The 26,595-nt window shown below is 46.1% G+C and overlaps 1 protein-coding gene across 1 annotated transcript in view; it reads left to right on the top strand.

Annotated features, from left to right (window-relative positions):
• Positions 1-4,291: 4,291 nt before the first annotated feature.
• Positions 4,292-26,595, top strand: part of ppp1r9alb (protein phosphatase 1 regulatory subunit 9A-like B) — a 49,205-nt gene continuing 26,901 nt past the window's right edge. Inside the window, exons 1-8 of the mRNA XM_063211805.1 lie at positions 4,292-4,387; positions 4,724-6,843; positions 16,541-16,673; positions 19,576-19,696; positions 20,266-20,370; positions 22,808-23,006; positions 23,847-24,023; positions 24,140-24,193. Coding sequence (XP_063067875.1) covers positions 4,891-6,843; positions 16,541-16,673; positions 19,576-19,696; positions 20,266-20,370; positions 22,808-23,006; positions 23,847-24,023; positions 24,140-24,193 — 2,742 coding nt within the window. The 5' untranslated portion in view covers positions 4,292-4,387; positions 4,724-4,890. The remainder of the gene's footprint in view (positions 4,388-4,723; positions 6,844-16,540; positions 16,674-19,575; positions 19,697-20,265; positions 20,371-22,807; positions 23,007-23,846; positions 24,024-24,139; positions 24,194-26,595) is intronic.

Raw genomic sequence — 26,595 nt, 5'->3', positions numbered from 1 at the left:
TTCAGATGACTTTGTCAAAAACTGTCAGTGGCCCTGGTTGTATTTCTCCACCAAGGCAAACACAGTGTCGTCTATGCAGACTCGGAGAGCGGACAGCAGACTGATGCCTGGAGCCTGGACTATCAATTAACCATCCTGAAAGGAGCTCTCTTATATGGAACAGCAGCCGCTTCCTTCAAATACTAATGGAATGCCAGCAATGTTTGAAGGAAAAAACAGACACGGAGAAATGTTCCTATTATTCTCTATAATGACAGACATGTTCCATTGGAAATAATGCAAATAATAATAATGTAGGCCTATGCAAGGCTCTAAATTAACTTTTTTTTATCACCAGCCAAAATGACTAGTAGATATCTATCTTACTAGCCAAACACACACTCACCAATGTGTCAAATTTTCTACCAGTCAAACTGAATTTTCGCTAGCATTTGGCTGGTTGGCATGTGTTAATTTGAATCTCTTTGTGCCTTTCCACTGGGTTCCTGTACATTTCCACTGTTCCACAGTCAAATTATTTTTCCTCATAGCTCCCCATCACATTTATTCGAGTCTATTTTAGTCTCTCAACTATTTATCACTTTAATAACTCTACTTCGTTTCACAGTTAAAGAGGGCTGATACCTTCTTTTGTTGCAGTAGTCCAGACAACTAGGATAGGCCTATGAAGAAAAGTCATCAATCTTGAAGGCTGTTAACTTCACATTTGGGTAACCCTGTCTCCATACTGGCATGTCTCAGAAAATGTTATTATTTGACTGTTAAGAAAGATGTCTGTTTGTGCTTCAGCCTTTGTGGTGCTCATGGTCTGCAAGGCTGAATCAATCTAAAAAAAAGTGCTCCAGTCATCCTTGGGTCTATTGAATGAGTGGTAGCCCAGGTTGTCTTGGTATTATTTGCCGTTTAATAATACTATGAAAAAGGCACTCTCTTCTCCTCATATCTTATAGGCCTACCATGGCTTTAACTTCTAATAACTGGGTCAGATGTCGTATTTGTACCCCAGAATAGAAAATGCATATTATACGGCTGCAACATAGAATTTGATATTGATTAACATACATCAATAGTGTGTACAAGACCCTCCTCCTCATGCCATCCCTGTGCTGTTTGTGACTTGTGCGAGCTGGGTCTGCCTTTAAGAGGTCACATTTGCACCCCCAGAGAAGACAAGATGGGACATGGCAACACCATCAGCTGACACTACAGTCACGTGGCGTGTATACCCTGGCCCCAGCTTCTAACAACTTGTGCCGGGCCCAGGAAATGGGCATCTGAAAGGGCCCTCTGGCGGGCAGAATCGGGTCCCCATTACGTTGCATGTATTGTATTGAGTGGCCTTTCAGATCACTTTGTCCCGGTCCCAGCAAAAATCTGTCAGCTGCCCTGCACACAATGTGATGGCAACCCAATTCTGTGGACCCCCTTCTCCCCGACCCTGGGACAACTGCCCTGGTTGTCCGCCTCTGTCGGCTTCCCTGGGAGTCCCATCACCACCACTGATCACTGATCACACTTGGTCCTCACCTGCAGGCCCGCCGACAGGGGGGGACAAAAGGGTATGTTGTCCCGGGCCCAGGGAGATAGGGGGGGCAGAATTGGCTCCCCATCACATTGTATGTATTGGGTAGGGGGCCCTTTCAGATGACTTTGTCCCGGGCCCAGCAAAAGCTGTCAGCAGCCCTGCTCACCTGGGCCCTCCAGACTGTTCAGCTCGCGGCGCGTCACGTCACGTCAGCCTGGTCCTACAGCCTTAAGATGGCCTGATTAAACTGCAGAACAGAGGTGGAGAACAATACACTTTTTCATCTCTCTCTCTCTCACACACACACACACAGTCTCACTCACATACACACACAAATGCACACACAGGCAGGCAGGCAGGCACGTGTGCACACACACACACACGGTCGGTCTCTCACTCACTCACACACACACACACACACCCTCCATACTCTCTCTCTCTCTCTGTCTCTCCCTCCCTCTCTCTCTCTCTCTCTCTCTCTCTCTCTCTCTCTCTCTCTCTCTCTCTCTCTCTCTCTCTCTCTCTCGTTATATCTCTTTCTCAGTCTCTTTGATTGGGAGATATTTTTATATATCTAGGTCCCGAGGCCACCTGGGGAGATGGTTTCATATTCAGGGCAGTAAAAATTTCTCAGGCTTTTGGTCCGAAGGATGCGTGCAGCACCGGCAAACGCCTAACTGGTGCTTCTCCCTTCTTCTTCTTCCTCCACCACTTCCACTGGATAGAGGGGAAAGCTCTACAGTGAACGACATCTCAAACCTCAGGTATAGGGTAAGCTAACCGCCTGTTCCCAAGAGGACCCCTTGAGACTGGGAAGAGACTGGTTGTATATGGGAAGGTGGAGCTCAACGCTGGAGATTTCTCAGAACAGTGGCACCTCAACTCTCACCATTGTCTTGCCCGTTTTATACTACAGTAGAACACAGACGACAGCTGTAGGTAAGAGGAACTTTAATATTGAGATGTTTGAGATGAGGCATAGTGTGTGTGTGTGTGTGTGTGTGTGTGTGTGTGTGTGTGTGTGTGTGTGTGTGTGTGTGTGTGTGTGTGTGTGTGTGTGTGTGTGTGTGTGTGTGTGTGTGTGTGTGTGTGTGTGTGTGTGTGTGTGTGTGTGATCAATGCCCAACAGTTTGGAACAGCTGTGTTTTGACATTTGGCAAGCATGAACTGGAAGGAAGGGCCGTGAGTAGCTGTGATTTCTGAAGGTGTGAATGTCTTTGTTGTCATCACTCATAAATGAACTGGAGAGGTTTGGGTCGGTGGCCATGCATGCCCCACTCAGTGCCCACCCCCATTGCTGATTTAGACATGTGCAAAGGATTAGAACGTGTAATCCACCTCCAATATGTGTTGCATATAAAAACCCATCTGCCGACTCTTTGTAGTGCTCTTGGGAAATAGAAGCCCATGGAAAATAGGCAGGGTATTCAGAACTTAAAACAGATGGAGCATGCATGACAAGAGTGCTTTGGTATTCCTTGAAAGTGAAAAATAAAGTTGTAGCCTAGCCTCTATGGATTTCTATTCTTCACAAATATTAAATATTACATTTATCCAGTTCTAACATCTCAGTTATCCATCTTATCTTCAAGATGAAGTTCGAATAGCCGTCGCATAGGCCTATCCACTCTGCGGAATATCAGATTATGCGCAAGGTAGCCTATCACTGGCCCTAAACACCCTGTGCCATATATGGATCCCTGCATTATAGGAGATTAGTTGATTTAGGTGACTCCTGGACACGTCTTACATAACAGCATGCATAAACTCTGCGTGTGCTCATCTCTATTCGATTGGGACTAATAGAGGAGACAGAAATGAAGAGTTTTATTTTAAATCATGCACTATAGGCCTACCGCAGGAAGGATCTAGGCGAAGATGACATAGCCTATGTCGTGCTCCGTTCCCCGGGTCTTTATTTTTATTTTTTATTTTTTACAGCTACTTCCCATTAAGTGCAGAAAGACAGAGCCCTGAGCTGGTGACCTACTTGTTTGTGCAGAGGATGAAAGGGAAGGATGTGGCACATCAGTTCCCCACTAAAGCGTAAAAAACGAGGTAGACTATGATGGGGAGGGGGCACTGGAATTCAACTTCTGCGATTGATTTGGCATGCAGGAACAAAATCATTAACTCGACTGTTGCACACTGCTGAGCATATTGCGCACCATGGGCTGCTCTTTGATAAGGGTCAAAGTCGCCTTTCAAATTTACGGGGCAATTAATCACTCCGTGAGCGCAGCCATTTGTCCAACATGGAACAACAGGGAATCCGTTTGCCAATCCGTCTGAGCGAGTCAGTTTGCATTAGGCTCTATATTATATTTTTCTCGAGGGTAAAAGGTCGTCTTTGTCTACACAGCCATTGAACAACTAGTGATATAGAGACCACTCAAAAGAGCCCTTTTCAAACCTGGATAAGTCATTGTGGGCTGTTAACTTTTGTTTACTTGTGGTAACAGCTGAGGGAATGCGTTTAGTTGCCGATCGCTGGCCAGCCATTCCTACACTAATTGACTTGCCAGACGCAGCACCTATTTTTCTGAGCAAACCCAAGAATCCACTGTCTTTCCCTAGTTCCACATGAGTTCATTGCAACTTCCCTGTCCCATGCCAGTGAGTGCGACCCTTGCCTTTTGCGCGTCCCCGTCTCCCCTTGCGAGACGTGCCTGGTACACAGAGACAAGAGCGCGCAGCAGCAGGCGCGGTGTCAGTAGTGACTGGAGAGAAGGAGAGGGAGTTTCTAGTAGGAAAGCAGATGCCGAGAGGAGAGAAGCAGAGACGTCAATTTTGTGGGTGAGCGGCATGGCTCGAGGTAGACCATGTAGGCTACCTGGGCTAAATGGGTTTCGAAGCGTCAAGGTAAGCAACAATGTGTGTAGACTAACTTTGCCTATCAAAATTGTCACATTACCCATGCTTGGTAAACTACTGGCGTCCTCAGTCCGTCGCGTCATGTTGTACAGCTTTCCACTGAAAAAACTGTGACCAGTGTCTTGTTTTGATGCGACTTCTTTCTTTTATTTTGATTAAAATCTGGCTACGGTGCGCGGCACTTCATTTGTGTCAAAGTAATTTAATGTCCAACGAATATGATATTGTTGTTTGTTTCCTGACAGCCCTATGATAGCGCACAGTCATTGTTTGTTTACTGAAAGTTTAATAACAATGTGATTGATTTATGATTTTGTCTTGTAGGATCATCAAAATCATCACAACATTCTCTCTGAAGTTTGAGCCGTGAAGACGCATGGAAAACAGTCGGAGCTTGTAATCAGCTAGGCGGCCTTTCGAGATCAAACTCAATCATTTTTTACTTTGTTTGATCACCGAGGCATTCTTGGTCCATCATCATCCCTGTGAAGATGATCAAGGGTGACAGCAAAGGGGATCGGTCTCTGCGGAGCGCCTCCCCGCATAGGAACGCGTACAAGACGGATTTTCACGCCATCAAGTGCTCCTTTGACGCAACCAAGTCCCAAGTCAGTGGGGCCAGCGACACCGGGCCAGAGGTGAGGGGTAGGCCAACAGGCACCCGGGGGAACAAGATCAAAAACAACATTTTTCTTCAGATGGACGGCCAGCATCACGACGCCGGGGTGGCTGTAACTAAACCCGAATTGTCCAAGCACCTGTGTCCCGCCGCCAGACGACCGCTCAGTGCCAGCTCGCACAAGGATAGCGTGAGCAGCATCACTAGTCAGGAGTCCGTTGCCTCCGACAAAGCCTCATTGAGCGAGGAGGCAGACGTCAACAAAGCAACGCTGGCAGAGAAGTTCTCGGTCACCCGGAAGCTTTTTGAAAAAGGGGCGAAGGAGCAAGGCTCTTCAACAGTCACAGAGAGACCCACCGTACCCACTAAAGTAGTCACACGTTTGTCTGTGGACAGCAGTGCATCCGAGGAAGGCAGGACTGTGCGGAGGTTAACAAGCTCCAGTGACAAGGCACCAGCCACCAGAGCATGGGATGATGAGGGCAGGAGGAGAGAGTCAAAGGGGAAAAGTGAGAGTGACGCGCCCACCCACAGGTCGAGTGGGCCCACCAACGCGGGCCCCATGTCCAGACGGCTGGAGAGCTTCATGCTGGATAGTGACAGCGATGACTCCAACCACAAAGCAGACATCTTGGTGGACGGATGTCAGTCTAGCCAGGCGTTTACATCCAATGGTCACCATCACCACCAGTCAACCACCGTCGGCAGCAGCTCTTACTCGGGGAAGACCAGGCATCTGGGCACCGACTCGCCCAGTTCTACAGATCTGTCCCAACACCTCATTGCTGTGAATGGGAAATGTAACACGCAGCATCAAAGCGCTGACTTGACCGCCCACAGCCCATCCCATGACACCCATAAAAGTGTTCACCCCAATCCCTCCACCACCACTAGTGCTGGCAGTTTGATGGTGAGCCAACCACCAGACCGCCTGAGCAGAGATCCAGGGGTAGGGGTGCTGACGGACAAGGCATCCCCTGCATCAGACATGCCTGCTGGGGGCACGGTCACGGTGAGGGCGGAGCGGGTGGTCCTTCAGAACGAGTCGTCAGAGAGCGAGAGCAACGAGGAAGAACACCTGGACGACGATGTGTTTGAGGAGGCGGGACATCAGCAAGAGGCCCAACCTCGCAGCCGGCTGTCAGAGCAGGGCGGTGTGAGTGACAGCCGAAGCAGCCAGCCAGGAGAGCAGGTGAAGGAATTGGGGCGTGGCCGCCGTGGTGGGCCAGGTGAGGCAAAGCAGAGGGAGAGTCTTGAGGAGAGAACCTCGGGGAGTTGCAGAGAAGGAGGAATGCAGAAAGAGGAGGATGGAGAAGAGGAGGACGACGATGGAATGATGAAAAAGAAAGTAGGGGATGACGACAAGAAGAGAGGGATGAACAGAATGGAAGAGCCGGCAGATGAGGAGATCATGAAGAAGGACTCTCACAGACCAGAAAGCACGGAGGACAGAAGTGCATTGGAGAGTGGCATTGGAGAGACGTCAGTGGACGGCCGAGGAGGTGAGGGTCAGGACGACAGGGCAGGTGAGGATGAGGAGGATGACACCGCCGCCGAGGAAGAGCAGCACGGTGGGGCTCGCAAGGTGAACGGCTGCCCCGAGATATGTGGTATCGAGAACGCCGCCTTCGTGGACGACCGGGAGAGAGATCTGGAGGTCCACAAGGAGGAAGATGAAGATGAAGAAGATGGGGAGGAGGAGGAGAATGCGGGTGAGGATGAAGATGGCCGTGTGCCAGAGCTGTACGAGGAGATGCCTGGACTCTCCGACGAGGAGGACCCCTTACCGCGGAGGAAGATCAAGTTCTCCACCGCGCCCATTAAGGTAATGTGGATTTAATTTTTATGAGGCTCTCTCTGGGCCATGCTCCATGCAGTTTGACAGGCAGGCGATGCGTACAGGCTTAATGACATGGCATTGTTAATTTGATGCCCTTGCATCAAATCGTTTTCTTTATTTTTGTGCACAGACGCGTTTCGGCGTGTGCCTTCCTCAGTGATGCAAGGTGCGCCCCCTTTTTTTGGATTCTAAGTATTTTATTTGGGCCAGCACCCTTAAAATGAACCAAGAAACCTGAGTGAAGCCTGCTACCTGCCAAACTTAATTTGATATCCTCTGCATGGTTGGCAGGTGCTTTTGTATTGTGAGTGTGACCTCAAACTTTCACTTAGAAGACAAAACCAACGCAGTCTCCACACCTGGGGTTAATTTCTCAAAACCAAAGTTGCTTACTACATTAGCTACTTCGTTGCTTTCAATGCATTTTCCCCATTGGCAACTACCGAAGTTGCTAACAGGCTTACAACTTCCCTTTTGAGAAACTCACCCCTGGTTTGAAGTGGTAAAGCTCATAATAGAACGTCTGCAGGGTCATTTACTTAAGAAACTGAGGACTCTAGGTTCTTCTATTAGATGATTTACCACAACTTCAAGGTTAACTTAACCTGGTTTACTACTGAACTAGTTTCTCCCCTGTTTGGAAACACTTGGTTTATGAGAGATGTTGAGGAGTGGCTTTTCTCGAGCTCGTACGAGCCTGACAAGATCTCACATGCTCTGGGAAAGTATTTGCCCCTTGTAACAGCAGGTCTGATGCAACTGAAGGTCTGTCTGCAGGCACTAGGCAGGCATGTTCACATTCTGACACTGTCAAAGGTGTGTGTGTGTGTGTGTGTGTGTGTGTGTGTGTGTGTGTGTGTGTGTGTGTGTGTGTGTGTGTGTGTGTGTGTGTGTGTGTGTGTGTGTGTGTGTGTGTGTGTGTGTGTGTGTGTGTGTGTGTGTGTGCTTGCCTGAGCTTGCGTTTCCCAGAAGAAGCAATATTCCTCTTCCTATATCCTTGTCAGTCGTTCAAGGTAAAAGTCAGGCCTTAGGCTAAATAATTTTGAAAATTGACTTGTAGAGTGCAATAATTAACTTCACTGTGTAACAGGTTTGTAAAAAGGGCCTGTAGAAACGGTGTGTTGTCATGGTATGTCGTGATATCCATTGAACTAGGGGGGTATGCCAAGAACTTGGCTAAGTAGTAATCTAGGCTAAATTAGCCTTGAGGTAGTAGTAAGTAATCTAATACCAGAGCTTGGAGTCCTTTTTTCTTAACCAAATGACACCTGTGGGATATCTATTAGCAGGTGTACCACTTCATGCAGGTTAACATAGCCTGGTCTATCACTTAACCATGTTCTGGGAATACTCCCGTATCTTGGCCATATATTGTTGTAGAATACTCCACTGATATTTAGGGTTGTTCTCATGAAGTCAACAATTATCCCTAGTCTATTAGCACATTATTGGGTTACTTTGCATGTCTTGTTCATGGGTGCCTAGAGATTAAGTTTAACATAACTATCTACGGTATGACTGAAAGGTGTGTGAATGTGATTGTGAATAGATAAACAAAATACAATAGGTTTACATGAACTGAAGGTGTAATCTCTCTCTCTCTCTCTCTCTCTCTCTCTCTCTCTCTCTCTCTCTCTCTCTGTCTCTCTCTCTCTCTCTCTCTCTCTCTCTCTCTCTCTCTCTCTCTCTCTCTCTCTCTCTCTCTCTCTCTCTCTCTCTCTCTCTACCTCTACCTCTACCTCTACCTCTCTCTCACACACACACAGGGCCTCATGCTCACTTAGAATTACTCCTTTTCCTCGTCTCTCTCCTCTTCTTCCTCTCTCTCTCTCTGTCTCTCTCTCACACACACACACACACACACACACACACACACACACACACACACACACACACACACACACACACACACACACACACACACACACAAACAGTGAGGCTTTTCTTTCCCCTGTTCGCACGCCCTTCTGTCAGAGGGTCTAGCAGCAGGCCATGTGACCACCAGGACAAGGCACTTCCTGTGTGATGCCAACCAATCCAGGGACCAGGAAGCGCCCTTTCTTTATCTCTATTACCCTCTCTGTTGCAGACTCTCATTCTCTCTCTCTCTCTCTCTCTCTCTCTCTCTCTCTCTCTCTCTCTCTCTCTCTCTCTCTCTCTCTCCCTCTCTCTCACACATTTTCTCTGTTACTTTTTAACTCTCTCTCTCTCTCTTTCTTTCTTTCTTTCTTTCTTTTTTTCTCTCTCTCTTTCTCTTTCTCGCTGTCTCACTTTCACTCTCACTGCGATTATGCGTCTGTCACAGTAGTGTGTGTGTTTGTGTAGGAAGCTTGAGAACTGATTCTGTCCTTATCATCTTCAGAATGATAGAGGGGCTAAGAGTTTGAGGAAAGGAACACTACTGTGTACTATTACTTTTAGATTGTTTGTGTGTGTGTGTGTGTGTGTGAGTGTGTGCGTGTGTTTTTGCACATACTGTAGTTGTTGTTCTCTGCTCCTCTCTGCTGTGATTTGCTGCTCAATGTCTTATTGTTTGCAAAGCAAGGACATGCTAGTTCATAAGGTACCATACTCTACTCACAGGATATCAAGGGATAAAGTGCTCCCCAAAGTTTGGTCATCTGGGAGCAGGTAGGCCTACAGTAAATTAGTAAATGCACGCACCACATACCACAGGCAGTATGTGGGACACATGTCCCCCATTGTGACACACACACACACACACACACACACACACACACACACACACACACACACACACACACACACACACACACACACACACACACACACACACACACACACACACAATTGAAAAAGTGCTGTAATCCGCAACCTCCCCCTGCAGGACCCCTCCAACACCACACACACACACACACACACACACACACACACACACACACACACACACACACACACACACACACACACACACACACACACACACACACACACACACACACACACACACACACACACACACACACAGAGAGATACTAGACAAGTGTGTGTGTGTGTGTGTGTGTGTGTGTGTGTGTGTGAGCAAGTCACTGCATGACTCTGAGCAATACATTCAGACCTGTATACCCTTGTGACTTGTTAATCGGCCATGCTTCAGTTGAGTTGGCCCATGCATTTTGAACACACATGCATTTCTGTTGTCCACTGGGCTCTGTGTGTGTCTATTGTACTGCTTTAGGGCTGACGTACCCAACAGTTTGTCAACTATGTATATATTTCTGTTCATAATGTCTAACTGTCGACAACACCTCGATAACTCTGTCCATCATTGACATCTGGCAAGTTTTTGTTATTTTGTTCTGTTGCCTACATAAATTAAGCTCTTCAATTTCATGTCAAATTATGTATGAAATCAACAGTTAGGATGTGAAGAACTCCACATGTAACAGAGACCAACTAGGAGAGTGCGGCGTGGAACGTCACTAAACCTCCCTTCCGAAGCCTCACGCAGTATCTAGCGTTGAGCTATCGGACTGGTCCTTTAGCTCAGCGGTGTCGTGCTGTGGCTCCCATGCCCGGACGAACTGAGGCGTTGCCTAGGAAGTAGCGGGTTCAAGCCCTGAGTGGCGGACTGTGCAGGAACACCTCAGTTACACATAGTCATCTGACATGTAGGGTATGTATGGGACTTTAGGGCCATCAAGATCCACAATGCTTCCCTTGTGTGTGTGTCTACAGTATTGTACTGCTATAGGGCCGAATCATACCTTTATATTTGGTGAACTACTGTAGCTGTTTATAATTTCGAAGTTAACTGTCAACACCTCCATAACTCCATCTTTGGTGTGTGGTGCGTTTTCAATTATATCTGTAATGTAGGTAAATTTAAGCTCCTTGATTTCATGTCAAATTATGTATGAAATCAACGGTTAGGATGTGAAGAGCTCCATACGTAACCCACTGCCATCTCACCCATAGGGTATGAATGGGTCTTAAGGGCCATTAACACCCACAATGCATCCCTTATCACTCTTCCTCTCCACACATCTGGCTCTGCGGCTGTTGGTGTGATGACCGCATGCATCCATCCGTCCCTCTCTCCATCCCTCCCTCCCTCCCTCCTCCAGGAATCTGTCCGTTTCCTCCTTTATCTTCCGACAGCAGTGGCCGTGTTTTTCTTTTCTTTTTAGGCCAGCCGTTGTGTTGTGAGCCATGGCGTGTGTGCGGCCACATCCTGGTTGGGTGTATTTTTAAAACAAGAGCGGCGGGGGACTTAACAACACACACACACACACACACACACACACACACACACACACACACACACACACACACACACACACACACACACACACACACACACACACACACACACACACACATACGGCAGGGGGTGTGGAGGAGGAAAGGTGGGCGGGGGAGAAGGGGAGAGGGGGGCTGGGATTCAGTTGTCAGGTCAAGTCAAGTCAAGTCAAGTCAAGTGTACTTTATTGTCAAATTCTTCTATATAACTGGCATCACACAGAGGACTTGAAATGGTGTTACACCAAACACTGCAGATGTGCAATTTTAACTAAACAAACACACACATGCGCACACACATGCGCACACACACACACACACACACACACACACACACACACAGTAGTTCAACAGGATCTTGCTTTTCCTGGTTTCATCAAGTCGTCATCACGAGGGGTTTCCTCATCACTTGCATCCTGTGCTAATGAGCCTCTTTGAGGTGATTTGTGTAGCTGTAGCATCTACTGACCAGTGTGCTGCATCCATTTAATGTGACCAGGAAGTTAGCCACAGGACATTATACAATACACAATATGATTTCAAAGCCTTTTTAAAAAAGTTTTTTCTTGGGCTTTTTGGCCTTTAGTGTTATAGGACAGTGTGAGAGTAGACAGGAAATGACTGGGAGTGAGAGATGGGGCAGAGTCGGGGAAATTACCCCGGCCGGACTCGAACCGGGGTCCCCGTGGGCACTGTTAGCCCAAATGTGGGGGGCTTAGCGCAGTGCGCCACACAGCGCCCTCCGATTTCAAAGCCTTTTGAGGTGATTTGTGTAGCTGTGTGTGACTGAGGTGTTCCCGGTGCGCAGTCCGTCCTCTTCCTCGGGTCTCGAACTCATCACCTCCTAGTCATCGCAACGGGCTTCGGGAGGGAGGTTTACTAACCTTCCACACCACACTCTGCTAGTTGACCTCCGTTACGTGTAGCTAGCCTCTACTGACCACTGCTGCATCCATGTAATGTGACTAGGAACTAAGGAAGGTAGCCACAGCAGGGCATTGCAAAAAAAAAAACATTATGAAGTCAAACCTGCGTGTCACTTCTAGTGTATTCTGTTTTGTAATTCATAGCAATCTTGAGTTGTTTACCTGAAGTTAATGTGACATTCACTGTCAACTTACAGTCATTTGTGTTTCTTCTGCAATCACTTGATCCTATCATTGCACTGTGTGTGTGTGTGTGTGTGTGTGTGTGTGTGTGTGTGTGTGTGTGTGTGTGTGTGTGTGTGTGTGTGTGTGTGTGTGTGTGTGTGTGTGTGTGTGTGTGTGTGTGTGTGTGTGTGTGTGTGTGTGTGTGTGTGTGTTCAGTTTGTGACTTTGCAGCTTTGTACAGCTGGATCAGTGTACCACTCCATGGTGTTATGGTGTTGTAAATGGCTGTTTGGGGTAAAGGGCTGCTAGTCTCGTGTGTGTGTGTGTGTGTGTGTGTGTGTGTGTGTGTGTGTGTGTGTGTGTGTGTGTGTGTGTGTGTGTGTGTGTGTGTGTGTGTGTGTGTGTGTGTGTGTGTGTGTGTGTGTGTGTGTGTGTGTGTGTGTGTGTGTGTGTGTGTGTGTGTACGTGTACGTGTACGTGTGTGTGTGTACGTGTGTGTACGTGTGTGTACGTGTGTGTGTGTGTGTGTGTGTGTGTGTGTGTGTGTGTGTGAGTGTGTGTACACTTTGTGTGTGGTGTGTGTGTGTACACTGTGTGTGTGTGTGTGTGTGTGTGTGTGTGTGTGTGAGTGAGGCACGGCCAGGGAGGATGGATGGCTGGTTGCTTTGAGCTGTGCAGGGAGGCGAGCATTGTTTGGCACCTCAACCCTGCTCCATGACAACAAGCAGGACTTGACAAAAGAAGAGAGAGAGAGAGAGAGAGAGAGAAAGAGAGAGCGAACGACAGAGAAAGAAAGAGAGAAGAGAACAGGAGAGAGGGAGGGCTGGCAGAGAGAAACAGGAGTTTTCACTCCATACTGAACTTTCTAGTATGGTCCCTTGTCTCTACTAACACTGTGCAATTTCAAACTGTACAATACCTGTGTACCATGCCTGAATCAAAGTGAACAGGACTATAGTCGTACTATTGTACTGTGTCCAGGGACTGTAACCAATACCCTGGAAAATAATAGTTGTGTAAGTCGCTTTGAATAAATGAAAGCATCAGCTAAGTGTAATGTAATGTAATGCCCTGCTACTGTACGTGAACCATCTTTGACACTGCTGGAACACACCAGACTTTAAAAGTCTAGTGCAGTCTGGTACAGAACGAGTGGCATAGCATGAGGATGACCTAAGTGGAATGTGTGGGCCACTACATCAACTCTGGTAGAGCGAGCGACTGGTAGCTTTAGAGAACACGTGACTACTTAAACTGTCTGAACAGTTGAGAGGTTGTTTTGAGTGACATTGCCGGCATAGTGTGGTTCGAATGGCAATGTCATACTGCAAGTATTCCAGAAGTGCAATAGGACAGATATTTAACTCTGATAGCAACTGGTTGCTTAAACTGTCTGAACATGGGTTGTTTTGAGTGACATTGCCGGCATAGTGTGGTTCGAATGGCATACTGCAAGTATTCCAGAAGTGCAATAGGACACATATTTAACTCTGATAGCAACTGATAGCTCTAGAGGCCACATGACTGGTAGAGCTGTCTGAACAGTGGCTGTTTTGTCCGAAGGGAGAGGCTGACTAGGCAAGACAGATAATGTTCTTCTGCACAGCAGCCAAGAAGAGCCAGAGGCCCTTATCACCAAGTTCGAGGTGAAGGGGTTAGAGTAGACCCAGAAATCATCTTTTAGGCAACTGTTTGGAAGTTGTTTGTTTCCAAATAGGATGGACACATTTTCTTCTACCCCTTATCACATTTTGCCTAGATATTATGTGCTGCTATCCAAACATCCACAACACACAAGCTGCAATACAAAACAAAACAGACATTGCCATACATAGCCAAAGACAGATTGTCGACATAAAAGGTGGGCTGAACAGAAGATGGTGAAAGAGACGTGAAAGCAGCTCAGAAGAAGTGCAGACAAAAGGCAAGCAAAGACTTCTTCTCTACAAATTCCAAAATATAAAAAGCATTCACTCGTTTCCAGCGAGGTTTTCAGATACTCATGGGAGAAAAAAAAATGGGCTGACCTGATTTTCGCACAATGCTGATCAGGGGGCCTGTTTTTTTGGGAGAGGGTTATCGAGTCTGAACTGGGTGTTCATCCAAAACCAGAGTAGTTCATCTCTGAACTTCTCGTGTGTGAACCTGCTCTGATCATGGGAGTTTATGTATAGTTCTGCTTAGTTCTAGACAGACACAGTATAGCTGTGCTTTTCATAGGTCATTTGCACCAGTGTAGTTGTAATATACTTCTGCTACCTACTTGTGGTTTTTCTGCTTTTGTATGACATGCAAGAAGAAGGTAAGCTTCCTGTACACACTTCATGCATTTTGTTTGTGAGTGGTGGGTGAGTGGATCTTTTTTTGACTCCTACACTGAGTCAATAAAAGACTGTCATCATATGCATGTTTGCGTGCGTGCCGTGCATGCATGGGTGTGTGCGTGTGTGCGGGCACGTTTGCGTGCGTGCGTGCGTGCGTGCTGCTTGTTGTCAAAGCCAGAGGGCTGTTGTTCCCCTAAACGTGTGTGTGTGTGTGTGTGTGTGTGTGTGTGTGTGTGTGTGTGTGTGTGTGTGTGTTCTGACTGCCTCTGTCATGCTTTGTGCCATGCAGCACTGCTCTTCTGATGCCTCCTGACACACACACACACACACACACACACACACACACACACACACACACACACACACACACACACACACACACACACACACTAAAAAGCATGTAAAGCAAGCACACAAGCACTTGCTTATATACATCGACATGCATGCATACATGCATGAATACAAAAGTGCCAACAAAAGTTCTGAGACGGTTCTGCTGAAAACTACCAGACCGTGACTGTTTACTCTCTCTGTACAAAGCCAAGGACGGACACACACACACACACACACACACACACACAGACACCGAAAAACTCTCACAAAGTTCAACTGCAATGAGAGAGGAAAATGTAGTGCATTTAGCTAAATAATCAGAAGCGTTTTTCCCCATGTGCTACACTGACAATCATGTGATGGTAACCTTTAAATGATCTCTATTGTGAGACTAAATACCAAACAAGGTAAGGACAGTGAATAACACTGAGGAGGAAGGGAGGGAGGGTGAGAGTGGAAAGGAGAGTGGTGAAAGAGATGGAGAGAGCAAGTGAAAAGGAGAGAGAGAATAGTTTGAAGAGCAAAGGGGATGAGATGGAAATGGGGAGAGTGAGTGAAAACCACAGAGAGAGGGGAAGGGAATGGAAAGCAGAGAGGAGAGAGGGAGAGAGAGATAGAAAAGGAGAGGGGGATGAGTGCGGAATGAGAAGCAGGGTGATGGAAGGAGCTGATTGCGGGTGTGAACGGTCTGTGGTGACCAGGCTCTGCCTGCTCCCATCCGAAGGTTGACATTATAATCACACAGGCATTCACACTTGGACCAACAGGGAATAAACAAAACCATACTTGCATCCATTTAGTGTGTGTGTCGCGCATGCGTTCGTTCATGTACAAGCGTATGTGTGAAGAATAGAGAGAGAGAGAGAGAGAGAGAGAGAGAGAGAGAGAGAGAGAGAGAGAGAGAGAGAAAGAGAGAGAGAGCAAGAGAGAGAGAGCAAGAGAGCGCGAGAGCGAGAAGAAGAATGTGTGCTCTTTGTAATGACAGCATGCCAGAGTGCGAATTTCATGTTAAACTCTGCGTCGGTCGTTAAGGCTGTGGAACACCAAGACATTCCATGCAAAGCCTGAGATAACTTATAAGATTCATACACGTCAGCGTTAGTGGTGCATGGGCAGCCGTGGCCTAGTGGTTAAGGAGATGGGCTTTGTTGGGTTACTGGTTTGATTGCCACCCTTCCACTACACATCTCACTCCATGGCTGAGGAGCCCTTGAGCAAGGCACTTAACCCCATACTGCTCCAGGGGCTTTAACAATACAAAATATATTAAAAATTGCTGATAAAAGTGTCAGCTAAGTAGGGTAATGTAATGTAATGGTGCCGATCCAGTGTGAGGATTGGGGGTTGGGGCAAAGGGTTTTTTTGTTTGTAAATGTGAACAAATGTGTTCAATTTCGAGTATGTAGGGTAGGCCTATATTTTATAAGGGGGATCAATTCATGTTTTCAGATACTGGGAGTCACCATCCCTCTTGGAAACTGCACTAATGTAAACCGTACTTATCCACAAAAACACACAAGTTTTTTACCTTTTCTAGCAGTTTTTGTTTTTGCTGAACATTGACTTTCTGTTTTCATTCCCCATCTCGCTGTCTCTCTCTCTCTCTCTCGCTCTCTCTCTCTCTCTCTCTCTCTCTCTCTCTCTCTCTCTCTCTCTCTCTCTCTCTCTCAGGTGTTTTCGACATACTCCAACGAGGAGTATGATCGTCGTAATGAGGAAGTGGACCCGGTGGCGGCCTCAGCTGAGTTCGAGCTGGAGAAGCGGGTGGAGAAGATGGACGTCTTCCCAGTGGAGATACGCAAGGGTGAGTTCCTTCATTTCATTCAACCACCATAGCAATCACCACGAGACTCACACACCTTCCTAGCCTGGTTCTCACCGACGGTGCGTGTGTGTACACAAACTACCGTCTGGTAGCACTGCCGTTGACATGCTCTTCTCGAGTCAGAAAATAAATGGTGCATTTATTGCAACTCACCACCAACAAATTCCTCCAAAAAACGTTTTCTGTTCATCTCTTAAGAGTCAAGACTCAATAAAGTCTATAATCTGTTCTGTGACTCATCAATGGGAGCTGCCGATGATATTTAAGCAATAAATGCTCAGTTTATTTTCTATTCGAGAAGAGCATGTTAATGGCAGCGCTACCAGACGGTAGTGTGTATAGCTCCGCTCCACCAGGGGGCTCCGGAGCTACACACACACACCATCGGTGAGAACCAGGCTAACACCTTCCTTCTCTATCTCTTCTCACTCTTCACAGCTTTACGCTGGTTTGAACTTGTCGGTTACTGGTTTCAAACTTGCGTACAGTTGGGTTCACACTTCTTTATCTTCTGCCTCCACTTTCTCATTTGCTCACTCACTCTACAACTGCACAACCTTTGCAAGTCACCTGGACATCCACAAGGGTCCCTCCCTCTTCCTTCCTTCTCTATTTTTTTTCCCACTGTTTTTTAGATGCGTCCAGCATCTCTATAACAGGGTCTGTCTGTCCGTCCGTCCGTCTGAAACGCTTTCATTCAATTGTTGTCCGTCTGAAACGCTTTCATTCAATTGTTGTCCGTCTGAAACGCTTTCATTAAATTGTTCCTTCCTGTGGCCACAAGACGGCAGACTACGGAGCGAATGCGTGCAAGCATAGCCTTTCTATACTAAACCGGATGCTAACGTTGGCGAAAAGTAGCCTAGCCACAGGCTAACTGACAAACGTGAGGCCAACAACTCAGCCGATCGTGATGTACGCCACAAATAGACCAATCGACCTCATATTTAGACACTACAATGTTGATTTCTGCCTTCGATTTTCATCAGTTAAGAAATCTAGCGTCGGATTAACACATTATTAAGGTAGAGAGCTCACGTGCAGCATTCTGGGTAATTGAGTTTCACCTAAAGGGTCAATCCATAAGCGCATGATTCACCCAAACGGTTTTATTTATTTATTATTTGTCGATGTTTAATCTTTCCCACATGCACATAATGCTGAAATGGCGTGATACTAAAGGTTGTTAGGCCTAATAAATGTCTGGTAATTTGTAATGTAGCCTACTTCATCTAGGCTATGTGAAATTTCAAATCATAGCCTATGGTTCTTTTCCAAATCCAAGAATGATGATAAGCTTATTATACCCTAAACTGCAAAAAATAAAGCCATGTCTCGCCATTTTGCTGCCTTGCTGCCTGCCACAATATTTGGAGTGTCCATGATGACCAATAAACAAAAAGTACATCCTCGGGGGGCGTTGACAGGCTAGGAGGAGGCCAGGGGGGCGTTTGGGGGGAAAAATGGCATAGTTGGAACTGGCATAGAGGGACGCATCTGTTGTCCGCCTGTCGGCCTTGTTACTTTACAGCTTGTTTACAGATGTGTAATGGTGGGTGCCTCTCCCTTTCCTGGCACTCATTCAGGTCGTGCTCTCTAAAGGAGTTAAGTTCAAATGGATTTGATGTCTTCTGGGAGCTTCTCAAACTTTCTACGGTTCAGAAAGACATCAAATCGACAAGAACTTAACTCGAGTCCAGATTAGGGATGGTGAATAAGGCTGGGTAAAATAATCAATTTAATCGATAATCGATCGATTTAATCTAAAATTCACATAATCGATTCACAGGGCACAAAATAGATTTTTTTGGTTCTTTTTCTTTTTGTTCTTTTTGTTTAATTTAGGTCTATGGAAAATACCCAGTAGGTATTAGTCAATTAAGCCTAGGCCTACTTATTACAAATTAGCAATCTGTTAACACTGTCAAGCCACAACCCTTTGACATTTTTTATATAAAAATAGGCAACAGCATCTTTTGTGGGAAATTCTGGCACCAAGAGGGGAACGGATTGAATCGATTCGGAATGAATCGAATCGAATCAAATTGAATTGTGATTAATTGATTCAAAGCCCTAAGAATCGAAATCGAATCAATACAGGAACATCGCTGCGATACCCAGCCCTAATGGTGAAACATTTTTTAAAAATGTAACCGACTACTGAGCCTTATTAACCGGTGGTTAACCGAAAATTCTATAACTTTCATTTATGATACCCTGTCCTGTCACGCGTCTTTCTCTGCCCATGAAACAAGTTATGCCCCCATTTTAGAATGGTTAGGCTCCTGTCACACAATGTTAGTTCGTGCCTTTTGTATTATAGACCTACATTTTCCCCAATCATTGTCCACTAGCCTACGTACTTGTGGAGGAACAAGGGTTTTGTTTTTGTCACAGGCACACATTACGCGCAACATCGACCTTCCATGCAACGCGACACCGGGGGCGGGGAGGTTAACCGGCAGAGAAAAATTTAACCGGTTAACGTTGATCCGGTCAACTACCGGTTAAACGGCTACAGGTTAACATCCCTGGTCCAGATGCTGACAACTGAAGTCCTTTGGACTTGTGTCCTCCATCACCTCCTGTCTTCCCCTTCCTTACTTCATTCCTGTTTCACTTCCTGTGTTTCCATCTCACTTCCTTCCTGTCTTTGTCCCAGCTTCATGTTTCTTTACATTTGCTATTCCATTGAGGTCCATCTTTTCTGTTTTCTTCCTTTGTTTCTTCCTTCTTTATGTCTTTGTTCTTTCTAGCAAAGCTAAACACTCAAAGCTCTAAGCTATGACACTCATTGAGAACTCATGCTATCTCGATTTCTCTCTATTTCTCTCTCTCTCTCTCTCTCTCTCTCTCTCTCTCTCTCTCTCTCTCTCTTTAGGAGCGGATGGCTTGGGTATCAGCATAATCGGAATGGGTGTGGGTGCCGATCAGGGCCTGGAAAAGCTGGGTATCTTTGTCAAGACCATCACCGAGGGAGGGGCAGTGCAGCAGGACGGCCGGTAAGGAGGCTCTTTGAACCTAACCCATAAAGATGGGATAGCTTGTTCACCACTAAAGACACACACACACACACACACACACACACACACACACACACACACACACACACACACACCTCAAGGCCATCATGCTCACTTGCTCATAGGGGTGGGCGATATGAAGATATTAAATCGTGAATTGTGAAATCGAGTACAAAATCGTCTCGAATCTGCCAAAGAGGAGAAATCGTATAGATCGTCTTGCAGTGAGGATGTTTACTGTCCGTGTCAGAGTGACAGACAAATTGTGACAGAGTGAGAAATTGCAAGTATATAAAATGCCTTTTTTTTTTCGATGGAAGATCATGATAAAAAAAATCAGAATCAAGATTTTATATTAAAAAATCGTGATATGACATTTTTGCCATATTGCCCACTCCTACTTGCTCATGTACAATTTCTTGTCTTCCTTGTCTACCTTTTCTCTTTTTTATGTTTACGGCACATTAGTTGACAAATCTGCGTTTAATAACTTGCTCTGTTTACTTTCCAATTGCTATACAGTATGTCTCATTTCTCTGTCATGTCAGCATCTGGGTGAACGATCAGATTGTGGAGGTGGATGGGGTGAGCCTGGTGGGAGTCACTCAGGTGTTTGCAGCCACAGTACTCAAGAATACCACGGGCCTCGTCAGGTGAGGCCGTTAACACACACACACACACACACACACACACACACACACACACACACACACACACACACACACACACACACACACACACACACACACACACACACACACACACACACACACACACACACACACACACACACACAGGTCTGGTACTGTACCACTTCAATTGCAGGAGAGAATATGCAACTCAGGAGTGTGCGGCCGGCACTTCTCTCCTCCTGCTGGTTGCCAGCACCTCCTTTTCAGGTGTGTGTTTTGCACCTCCACTCATCAGCTGGACCACTTCAATGACATTCCCCACTGAAAGGTCCTGTGGTGGAACAATGATCGACATATTTTTGAAACGTAATCAGTTTTTGAGGCACACCTTTTGAAGAGATATTTGATTTAGTGATTTCACACTGCATATTAGTCAATAAAATATGCCAAGCTTTTCACTTGAAGTCCTCGCTCCGTCATCATTCCTGCTCTCAAACCTCTTGTCTTTGATAAGCAAACGACACATAATGAAGCTCTGCTGTACACTGCTGTCTGCCAATCTAGTTACATATTTTACAGTGAGATATGCATGTGCAATATCCTCGCCTAGCTATGCGAGGTGAGCCACAGCCCAGTCCATCTGTTAAACATTGACTGTCAAGTATATGAGGGCGTGGTTCTGTTGAGCACTGTTGTTTCCCAAAGATCGGGGTTAGGACCCACTTGTGGGTAGCAGAACTTTTTTTTTGTATCGCTTAGCATGTTTCCCAAATTAACAGTCATTCAAGCCATCTGTGTCTAGCCTAAAAATAGTTGCCACTTACGAATTAATGCTGGTTGACTTAAAACTTCTTTTAACAGATTATTGTTTAGTCGACAATTTAATGTCCAGTAGGCTAACGGTCGATTAGTAGATCCACAATAATGTCTATCAACTTGGCTCACAAAGGTTTATGACTTGTGAAATATGGGGTGACGGAGAGAGAGGTAGAGAGAGGGCTCCATGAATTTTCAATAATAGCTTAGATCTTTGAGTGTCTAGTATTGCTAGAAGAGACAGACAGACTGTTAGGGCTAGTCAGGGGTCAACCATGAATTTGAACCATGCTACTCCAACAACCAACGGTCGAATCTGCTTCAAATCATATCAGCTCAGTGCTAAGGCCTGTGTTGGGTTTATGGGTTGGGTTTATGACTAGTGAATTGAAAGGCAGCAAGTGTTTACACACAGAGGGTGAATTCCAATATGTGACCTTGCGTCCTCCACTTGTGCTTGTGGCCTCACGTTTTGCTGATATCCGGCCTCCGTGGAGAAAACAAGTTTTTCAACGCTGTCAGCCTAGCCACGACAATTTTTGGGGGACTATTCTTCATTCTCTAACCAGTTTGCAAATGAGAAAATGACTTTACAATTGAGCTTTTGCGAGATATTGAAATATAATGCTGTTGTCAGTGATGTCACCACTATGTATTACTTCTTGGTACGAGGCCACAAGCAAAAGTGGAGGATGCAAGGTCGCATATTGGAACGCACCCATACCACATATTTGTTGTGAGCGTGTGCGTAGATGCGTGTTTGTAAATGTCTGTGTCTGTGGGTGTGTGCACAAGTCTCGGAGGGCATGCAGGTGTATTTGCTGTGTCCGTTGTGAACCCTCCTTCAAATACATTGTTAAGACATTAATGTTTGACTAGAAGTATGTCTCCACCCCATATCGGCCTTATGAGGCCGCACAATGGTCATCCTCCCTCACACTGCACGTTTACATGGCCTTACTTCCGCAAATGCATAGTGACACGTCCTGTACACACACTGGTCCAAATACATAACACATACTCTCTACACCACAGATCCTTTTGGAATAGACTGTACAGTAATATATTGTGGTTTATTGCTAGCAAAGGTTGTGCTTGCAATGAGTGATTTAGGGTATGTGTGTGTGTGTGTGTGTGTGTGTGTGTATGTGTGTGTCACGGTGGAACACGTCAGGTTTACCTGCTCGCAGATATGAACATCCAGCCACAACATCCGTTGTAACTGCCACGGAAAAGGATTCACTTTTTTGGCATGACTGATCTGAGGCTTCTACTTTTTACAATTTGTTGTTCGTATGTCTCTGTATATCTGTGTGATGTTTACAATGTGTTCATGTATATCTTTGTGATGTTTACAATGTGTTCATGTATGTCTCTATATCTGTGTGTTGTGTGGGTTCTACTTTTTACAATGTGTTCGTTTATGTCTCTGTATATCTGTGTGATGTTTACAATGTGTTCATGTATGTCTCTGTATATCTTTGTGTGGGTTCTACTTTTTATAATGTGTTTGCGTATGTCTCTGTATATCTCTGTGTTGTGTGGGTTCTACTTTTTACAATGTGTTTGTGTACGTGTCTGTATATCTGTGGGTTGTGTGATTAATCGTCTCACTCACTCTCTCACCTGATGTCCTCTGAAGCTTCCTGATTGGTCGAGAAAAGGCCGGGATAGAGAGCGAGGTGGCTCGTCTCATCAGCGAGACTCTAAACCAGGAGAAGGCCAGAGGGGAGGAGGAGGAGGAGGAGGAGGAGGAGGAGGAGGAGGAGAAGGAAGCGATAATTGTGGAGGAGGAAGAGGAGGAGGAAGAGGTGAACCTCCAGAAGAACGATATGGAAGAGGTGAGGAGGAGCTGAAGATTCAAATATGAATGGTGGGGATGGCTTCCATGCCAATGTCTTTTTCTGAGCGTTTCGCTCGGTGCGTAACTCCAAAAACAGTGTGGCGAAAAGGAAGAAAGGAGTCGCACACAAGAGCTCGATGCAAAATCAAAACTGTATTAAACAAAGTCAAATAAAGTACAGTAAATAAAACCGACAGACAAGGGACAAACGTTTCGGGTCTAGCCCATCATGAGTGTTCCCAGTTTTCTTTATTTACTTTATTCGGCGTTGTTTAATACAGTTTCCATTTTGCATTCAGCTCTTGTGTGCGACTCCTTTCTTCCTTTTCGCCACACTTTCAAATATGACGAATGATGACAAAGAGTCAGGATTTTTGGAATGCAACATTAGAAATTGCCTTCACATTACAAAATTGCCATCTTTTCAGTGGACCTGATTAAGGTGGTGGGTATTTGTTGTCAAGGTGGCCACCTTGCTGTAGCTAGAGAAACCCTGGTGTTCAAGCACAACTTTCATCTCAGTAGAGAGGTCACACTGCAAGAGCCACCTTGGAGACTATAACTTAGATTAGTTTCAAAAATCCATCTGTGTGTAAATATTGATATTTGTGTATGTGATATTGCTAATTCATATAGGTGTATATATAGAACTCCCATAGTACTGCAGAAATATATGATGTATGTTCTACCTCATTGAGACCCTACACATTTAGCAAAGCTGTGCGTGCGTGCGTGAGTGCGTGAGTGTGTGTGTGCGTGCGTGTGTGTGTGCATGCGTGTGTGTGCTTGCACGCCTGTGTGAGTATTTGTTCATCCTGGCTTGTTCACAATCACCCAGAGAGAACAACATGAAGAGGAAAAGGAGGAGGAGAAGGAGGTGCAGGAAGAGAGGAGAGCACAGCAGGAGAGGAGAGCACGGGCAACCCCAAGTGATGGTGGTGGAGATGGAGAGAGCAGTGAAGGGACCCTACCAGAACACATGGATGCCAATGAGCTGGGAGAGAGATTTAAGGAGGTGAGCAGACATGGATTAACAAACATGGCAGTACCGCAACAGTAGAGTAACTTCATTTTTCCCAAAGGAAATTAAGGAAACTTCATGACCCAGCCTATGTGATTTGTTTCCACCAGCTGCAAAACAAACACTTGGCAACGGTAGCAGAACTGGAAGAAGCGAAAGAGAAGGTGAGTGAAGATTGGATTCACACAAGGCCTTTGCCAAGGGATACTATAAAATAGCACATCAGGCCCTGCCGTGGCCAACCGGTAGGGCACTCGCCTGCCATGCGGCTGACACGGGTTTGATTCCCGGCCCGGGTCCTTTGCCGACCCCTCCCCGTCTCTCTCCCAATTCGCTTCCTGTTCACCTATCACAGTGTCCTCTTAAAAATGAAGTCGAAAAAGACAAAAAAAAAAAACTTTAAAAAAAACCCACAGACATCAGCCATTTACTTCCATAGTTAAGGGAACTGGAATCGGCCTCTAAATTTTGTCTCTGTGCCAAATCAGTTGGTGTTAGTTACAGTACCACTAGTCCAGAAAATAAACTTTAAAGCTCCTGCATGCGCACTCACTTTGCTTTAACTTCATTTATTCACAATGTTTAGAAATGAATAAAGATAAAACACAATGATCAGTAATCAGTATTTTTGTTTTGTTTTTTTTGTTTGTTTAACAATCATCTCCAAGGCACCTGCCAGCTGAGGTGTGAGAAATCACAAGCTACCACTTATTGACATGTAGGATAACTATCTAGACTGTAAGCAATTGATGGCTTATTTTTTAAAATATATTTGTAGGGGCTTCTATGCCTTTACTTGATAGGACAGTCTGAGATGGTGACAGGAAGCGAGTGGGACAGAGAGACGGGGTGGGATCGGGAAATTACCCCGGCCGGACTCGAATCGGGGGCCCCGTGGGCATGCAAGCCCAAATGTGGGGGGCTTAGCGCGCTGCCTCACAGCGCCCTCACCGCTTGATGGCTTCTAATAAGGAAACGGATTGACCATGCTCTGAACATCTCCTGGGTAACTGCATGAGGGGTGGGAGGGAGTGAAACAAACTGCCAGGGTGTCATGTCGATTTGAGCTACCCATCAAGCAGACCTATATTACCAAGCCATTACATTGCACTACAATAGTGCCTCTGGGGGTTAAGGTTTCATGAAGCTGTCATGGGGGGGGGCATTGTGGCGCAGCGCGCTAAGCCCCCCACATTTGGGCTTGCATGCCCACGGGGACCCCGGTTTGAGTCCCGCCGGGTCATTTCCCGATCCCACCCCGTCTCTCTGTCCCACTCACTTCCTGTCACAATCTCAGACTGTCCTATCAAATAAAGGCATAAAAGCCCCTAAAAAAGCTGTCATGGGGCAGCTGTGGTGTAATGGGGCGGCCGTGGTGTAATGGTTAAGGAGATGGGCTTTAGATCAGAGGGTTGCAGGTTTGAATCCCACCCTTCCACTCCCTACCTCACTCCATGGCTGAGGCGCCCCTGAGCAAGGCACCTAATCCCATACTGATCCAGGGCCTGTAACCAATACCCTTTACTTCAAAATAACTGTGAGTCGCTTTGAATAAAGGCGTCAACTAAGTGTAATGTAATGCAGTGTTTCTCAACCTTTTCTTAAGCGAGGCACCCTTTCAATTCATGAAAAATTTCAAGGCACTCTAAACCAACAAGCCTACATGGCATCGCATCCGATACCACACAAGCTTAGAAAAGTAACATTTGGAGACGTCACACGACCTACGTTCGAAGTTGCAGCTGACTGGGGCGACCTATATTTACTTTATTGTGCGTAAATGGCAGATGAAAGATTCCACTGACTAGCATTAACTTGTCAATTTAGACAAATATGTATTATATTACATAATTTATTTATCAGCCACGTTTCCTTAGCAACACTGATGTAATGCAATGTAATTTCGATCAAGCAGCCCATATCAACGGCACACCCGTCTCGGGGTTTCAATGCAGAAATGCAGAGCTGTTGGATCGATTCAAATTGAACAGCAACTCCTTCAAAGTCAGGATGCCCTGCTCTCTTATCTTCCAGCCAACATGGATGTCCAGATAACCTCATGTGTGTATTGGTTCTGTGAATCTTTAGGGTGATGCTGTGTGATAAATGTTTAAATATAGACTTTAGCCTCTGGCCCCTCCTCTCAGCACGCACGACACACACGCACACACACACGCACACACACACACACACGCACACACACGCACACACACACGCACACACACACACACACACACACAGGAAAGAACAATGAAGTGTACCACCAGCTCTGTAGCCACATACTGTAGCTCTCTAGGCACCCTCTCTGGAGACCTGAGAAATGGAACCAAGGAGAGAAAAGAGGGCATGCTAGCAAACTAAACTAGTTCATTAGCACCCGAGCGGAGCGGCGTTGCCGGCACTCTTTTATATTCCTGGACAGTATCAGAGAGGTGGGTCACTGTTATGGAACAGGGAATTTGGGAATATCCAAATCCAGTCGCACTATACTGCAGAGCGCTCGGGAATTTTTAGGAATAGCCCCCCTTCCGATCCTATCCCTGTTGAAGTAGAAGTAGGACATTTT

The sequence above is a fragment of the Engraulis encrasicolus genome, chromosome 12 (genome assembly GCF_034702125.1).
Source record: "Engraulis encrasicolus isolate BLACKSEA-1 chromosome 12, IST_EnEncr_1.0, whole genome shotgun sequence".
NCBI lineage: Eukaryota > Metazoa > Chordata > Actinopteri > Clupeiformes > Engraulidae > Engraulis > Engraulis encrasicolus.
The sequence above is the reverse complement of the archived record's forward strand: the minus strand, read 5'-3'. Positions and strand labels throughout refer to the sequence as shown.